A 5,522-nucleotide genomic window follows, 5' to 3' on the forward strand; every position below is an offset into this window, starting at 1 on the left:
GAGCCGGGGGCTTTCCACAGCGGGCAGGACACAGACCCCCGTGCCCGCGGGGATACCGGGAGCTGTCCGGGCATCCTCCCACTGTTAAAATACCGGGAGCTGTCCGGGCATCCTCTCATTGCTAAAACACTCGGAGCTGTCCGGGCATCCTCTCACTGTTAAAACACCCGGAGCTGTCCGGGCATCACCGGGCGAGGTCCGGCCCGTGCCGCTCAGGGCATCACAGCAGTGAGGGAATGTCTGCACCACTCTGCTCGCCACCTCCTCTCAGCGATGTCTGCACCACTCTGCTCGCCACCTCCTCTCAGCGATGCCTGGACCGCTCCGCTCGCCACGTCCCCGCAGCGATGTCGCCGCGCCCCGCCCCGTCCCCGCCCGGAGCGCGCTCCGCCCGCCCTCCCCGCGCATAAATACCGGGATGCGGGCGTCGCCCGCCGCAGAGCAGCCACCGGAGCCCCCGCAACCATGAGCTCGTACGGCTACGACCCGTTCTTCCCGTCCTACAAGCGGCGCTACGCGGACAGCCCGCGCATCCATGTGTCGGTGCGCAGCGGCGGCGGCTTCGGCTCTGCGCGCTCCGCGTACTCCAGCCTGTCCGCGCCCGTGTCCTCCGTGTCCGTGCGCCGCAGCTACGCCACCTCCAGCGCCTCGGGCTCGCTGCTGCACTCGGTGGACAGCCTGGACCTCAGCCAGGTGGCCGCCATCAGCAACGACCTCAAGTCCATCCGCAGCCAGGAGCGAGCGCAGCTGCAGGACCTCAACGACCGCTTCGCCTGCTTCATCGAGCGCGTCCACGAGCTGGAGCAGCAGAACAAGGTGCTGGAGGCCGAGCTGCTGGTGCTGCGGCAGAAGCACGCCGAGCCCTCCCGCTTCCGAGCGCTGTACGAGCAGGAGATCCGCGAGCTGCGCTTGGCCGCCGAGGAGGCGACGAGCGAGAAGCAGGCGCTGCAGGGCGAGCGGGAGAGCCTGGAGGAGACGCTGCGGGGGCTGCAGGCTCGCTACGAGGAGGAGGTGCTGAGCCGCGAGGATGCGGAGGCGCGGCTGCTGGAGGTGCGCAAGGGCGCGGACGAGGCGGCGCTGGCGCGGGCGGAGCTGGAGAAGCGGGTGGACAGCCTGCTGGACGAGCTGGCCTTCCTCAAGAAGGTGCACGAAGAGGAGCTGGCCGAGCTGCAGGCGCAGATCCAGTACGCTCACCTGTCGGTGGAGATGGACGTGTCGGCCAAGCCCGACCTGTCGGCAGCGCTGCGCGACATCCGCGCTCAGTACGAGAAGCTGGCGGCGCGCAACATGCAGAACGCCGAGGAATGGTTCCGCAGCCGCTTCACCGTGCTCAGCGAGAGCGCTGCCAAAAACACGGACGCCGTGCGAGCCGCCAAGGATGAGGTGTCCGAGAGCCGCCGCCTGCTCAAAGCCAAGACGCTGGAGATCGAAGCCACCCGCGGCATGAACGAGGCGCTGGAGAAGCAGCTGCAGGAGCTGGAAGAGAAGCAGAGCGCGGATATTTCCGCGCTGCAGGTGAGGGGTGGGGGGTGGAGGGGATCCTGCAGGGGAGGAGGGTCGGGGTCCTTCGGGGAGGGGATGGTGGGGTGATGCGGGATGCTGCGGGTCGAGAGATTTTGGGGTTTGGAGGGTTCTGCGGGTGAGGGGATGATGGGGTTTAGAGGGTTCTAAAAATTCAAGGATGATGGGGTTTGGAGAATTCTGAAAATTCAAGGATGATGGGGTTTGGAGGGTTCTGAAAATTCAAGGATGATGGGGTTTGAAGGGTTCTGAAAATTCAAGGATGATGGGGTTTGGAGAATTCTGAAAATTCAAGGATGATGGGGTTTGGAGGGTTCTGAAAATTCAAGGATGATGGGGTTTGGAGGGTTCTGTAAATTCAAGGATGATGGGGTTTGAAGGTGACAGGGGTCAGGTTTTACAGGGTTCTGCAGGTGAGGGGTCTCAGGGGTTTTTGGGGTCTGCAGGTGAAAAGATGGATGTCGGGGTTTGAATGATTCTGCAGGTGAAGGGATGGATGTTGGGTTTGAAGGGTTCTGAAAATGAAAAGATGGATTTTGGGTTTTCTGGGCTCTGCAGGTGAAGGAATAGACACTGGGGTTTGCAGGGTTCAGGATTTGCTGAGGGGCTCTGCAGCCCCTCACAGATGAGGGATCAGGTTTGGGGGGTTGTTGGAAGCATCACTCCTGGTTTGTGCTGTGCCTGGGTTGCAGATAAATCACCCTAAAATCACAGTGCAGGATGGCACAGAGCTGGACAGGGTGTGGTGTGTAAATACAGACCCAAACCAGGATCTGGATTACCAAAATCATCCCAGAAATGGGAACATGGCTCCTGGTACTGCTTATCTAAAGTGTGAGGAGTTATAAAATCAGAATTTAAAATGCCCCTGATGGAGCCCAATATCATTTGTCCATGTAATGATACAGCCTGATATAACAAAAAAATCACAGAATCATAGAATATCCCGAGCTGGAAGGGATCCACAAGGAACATCAATGGATATCCCTAAACTAAAATTAGAAAAAGCACATAAAAGCCAAAATCAAAATGAAACAATGCACCAATTTCACGGATGCTTTAGCACTTGGGTACCAGAAAATTGGGCTCTGTGTGTTAAATAGGGCTGGAATAATGTGGAGTGGAAAATCTGCCAGGTTTTCAAGGTGTTAAATGAGGATTTTTGGCTGAGGGTGGAGTGGGAGCTGTGCAGTTTCTGTCTGCTAGAGCAGGATTAAATTAAAAGGAATGGAGAAATCCCTTGTGATTATTGCTGGACTGTCAATATTATTCCATCCAACAGGATACAATCAACAAATTGGAGAATGAGCTGAGAACCACAAAGAGTGAGATGGCTCGGTACCTGAAGGAATATCAGGATCTGCTCAATGTGAAAATGGCCCTGGACATTGAAATTGCAGCTTACAGGTATGGTGGGGGATGTTTTAATGAGCCAGAAATTTGCAGGAGAATTCAGATTATTTATCATTCCCCCAGCAGAAATTTTCATAGATTTGTGGCAGACTTTAATCAGTGCATACAGAATTTTTAGCTTGGCAAGAAATTATTTCAGTTCTCCATCCTTAAAGATAAAATACCTGTTCTGTACTCAGGGAAGAGATTTGGATAAATGGAATTTCTCAGTAGAATGAGTCATTCTCAAAATGGGAAATCCCTCAAGAACAGGGTTTTTTTTTCTAAATTATAAATCTACAAATTAAATATTTTCCAGTCGAATTGCTGCTAAATAACTGTGATGGTTTGTCTCAGATATTAAGAGGTTTTGATGCTGGAACAGAATTTCTGTGGAAGCCACAAGGGGGAATAGTGAGAGAGCAGCTCCAGACCTTGTCCTGCAGCTCAGCAGCAAATTGCTACAGCTGCAGGGTGACAAAATGCAGGAACCTGATCCTAGAGGGGGAAAGGAAAAATATTAATTCACCCCCTAATGGATGAAATAATGCCAAGAAAACAATGCAAACCCAACCCTTAATTAATAACCACATGCGGGTTATTAAACACCGAGTCCTGCTGCAGCACAACCAGCTTGGGGATTTTTCTTTTTTTTTTCCTGCTAGGAAACTTCTGGAAGGGGAAGAGACCCGTCTGAGCTTCACCAGCGTGGGCAGCATCACCAGTGGGTACAGCCAGAGCTCCAGCTTTGGCAGGAGCAGCTACAGTGGGCTCCAGGCCAGCTCCTACCTGCTGGGCAGCCGCCCCTTCCCCTCCTACTACTCCAGCCACGTGCAGGAGGAGCAGATTGAAATCCAGGAGACCATCGAGGCTGCCAAGGCAGGAGAAGCCAAGGCAGCTCCTGCAGAGGAGGGGGAGGAGGAGGAGAAAGAGGAAGGCGAGGAAGAAGCAGGAGAAGAGGGTGAAGAAGAGGAGGAAGGTAGTTTAAAATCTGTTTTATTCGTGCTGCACCCATTAAACCCCAGAGATCCCAATTCTCAAACCCCAATTCTCAAACCCCAGTTCTTAACCCCCCAATTCTTAACCCCAATTCTTAAACCCCAATTCTTAAACCTGTTATTAACCCCCAATTCTTAGATCCCAATTCTCAAACCCCAATTCTCAAACCCCAATTCTCAACCCCTCAATTCTTAACCTCCCAATTCTTAGATCCCAATTCTTAGATCCCAGTTCTTAACCCCCCAATTCTTAACCCCCCAATTCTTAAACGCCAGTTATTAAATTAATTATTAAAGCTCTTTTCTACTCCCATTGAGGGAAAGGGTGGTGGGGTGTTAAGCATTTCCCAGGGAAGTTTAATATTGAATGGAAGGTGAGGTCAAGTGTTCAAATCGGGAAGATTATAGGTTTTCAAAAGCCCCAGTGATGATGTTCAAATCCTCAAAAATCAGGATCAAGGACATCCTGAGCTAAATATGAATTCCCAGAGAGCAGCCTGAGATAATGAGAAGAGCAGGTGATGTGTGGGGTGGGATTGCTGGGTTCAACCTCACCTCTCTGCAGCTGAACTAGGAGAGCTCCATTAGTGCAAAATTTAATTATAGTGAAATTACAGCTATTGGAGAGCTGTGAAGGATAATTCACTTTGGATAAGGCTTTGAGCACTGAGTCCAGAGCTGATAATTTTCAAGGCCATGATTTGTTTTTATGAAATGTTTCACTCCCCTTGAAATTCGGGAGAAATTTGTTTGTAGCAGCTGCCAAAACCTGTGGGGTTGAAGGGTATTCCCACTGAGCTGGAATCAGGAATGTGAAATATTCTGTCCTTCAAAGGTGCTAAGGAGGAATCAGAAGAAACCAAAGAGGGTGAGGAAGAGGAAGGAGAAGGGGAAGAAACAGCAGCAGAAGAAGGGGAGGAATCCCAGGAAGCTGCTGAGGAGGAGAAGGAGGAGAAAGAAGCAGCAGGGAAGGAGGAGAGTGAAGGCAAGAAGAAAGCCTGAGCTGGGGCAGCAGAACCCAGAGACTGAGCACTCAGCATCTCACCCCTGAACCCACTGAGGCTCCAGCCCCTGATTCTGCTGTTTGTCCCCTGCAGAGTCTGAGTTTGCTTGCAGAGCACCCAAGGCTTGCTCCCCGAGTGCTGCATGGTTCCCAGCTCAGGGCTAATCCTGGCTGACCCAGAACCTCGACATTTCAAATGGGAGGGGGAAAAAAAAAATAAATACAAGTGGTGGGAATGAAAGGTTAAGTGTAACTTGCATTTAAAATAATTCTGGAAACGGTGGGTGGGGGAATGGAGGCTTCATCAAGTATGTGCAATAAAGCTGTCAATAAAGTTCAGAAATGCTTACACGGAGCCCCTGTGTGTGTCCTGTGTCACTAAAGGGTTAATAAAGGGGTTTGTCCTGCTCATCTGGTGAATTAAAGTGGGAAAAAAAAATCTCGTCACATTTTATAAATTTGGTGGTGGCTGGGATGGGTCTCACTGGCTGAAGCACAAACCCCCTTCTGAAAAATGGGAATTTTATCAAACCAGTACAGAGGGGAAAAGGCAAATGTGGCTGTTAAACTGTGGCAGGAATTGTTCAGTGTCTGGGGGGGGATCAGTG

General features: G+C 51.8%; 1 protein-coding gene across 2 annotated transcripts; it reads left to right on the plus strand.

Annotated features, from left to right (window-relative positions):
* Positions 1-297: 297 nt before the first annotated feature.
* On the plus strand, positions 298-5,269 carry NEFL (neurofilament light chain). Of its 2 annotated transcripts, none has more exons than XM_079328925.1 (4): positions 298-1,515; positions 2,804-2,928; positions 3,579-3,892; positions 4,747-5,269. In XM_079328925.1, the coding sequence occupies exons 1-4, from the start codon at positions 466-468 to the stop codon at positions 4,911-4,913; spliced, it is 1,656 nt and encodes a 551-aa protein (XP_079185051.1). In that variant the 5' UTR covers positions 298-465; the 3' UTR covers positions 4,914-5,269. The 2 variants fall into 2 exon arrangements, with proteins under 2 accessions (XP_079185051.1, XP_079185050.1); XM_079328924.1 differs by having other exon boundaries at positions 379-1,515; positions 3,579-3,895; positions 4,747-4,914.
* The last annotated feature ends 253 nt before the right edge of the window (positions 5,270-5,522 follow it).

Source organism: Erithacus rubecula (assembly GCF_903797595.1).
Source record: "Erithacus rubecula genome assembly, chromosome: 29".
NCBI lineage: Eukaryota > Metazoa > Chordata > Aves > Passeriformes > Muscicapidae > Erithacus > Erithacus rubecula.

Coding starts and splice junctions, on each gene's coding strand:
- NEFL (XM_079328924.1), top strand. CDS start 466: ATGAGCTCGTACGGCTACGACCCGTTCTTCCCGTCCTACAAGCGGCGC. Junction 2,929..3,578: donor ATTGAAATTGCAGCTTACAG/GTATGGTGGGGG, acceptor TTTTCCTGCTAG/GAAACTTCTGGAAGGGGAAG. Junction 3,896..4,746: donor TGAAGAAGAGGAGGAAGGTA/GTTTAAAATCTG, acceptor TGTCCTTCAAAG/GTGCTAAGGAGGAATCAGAA.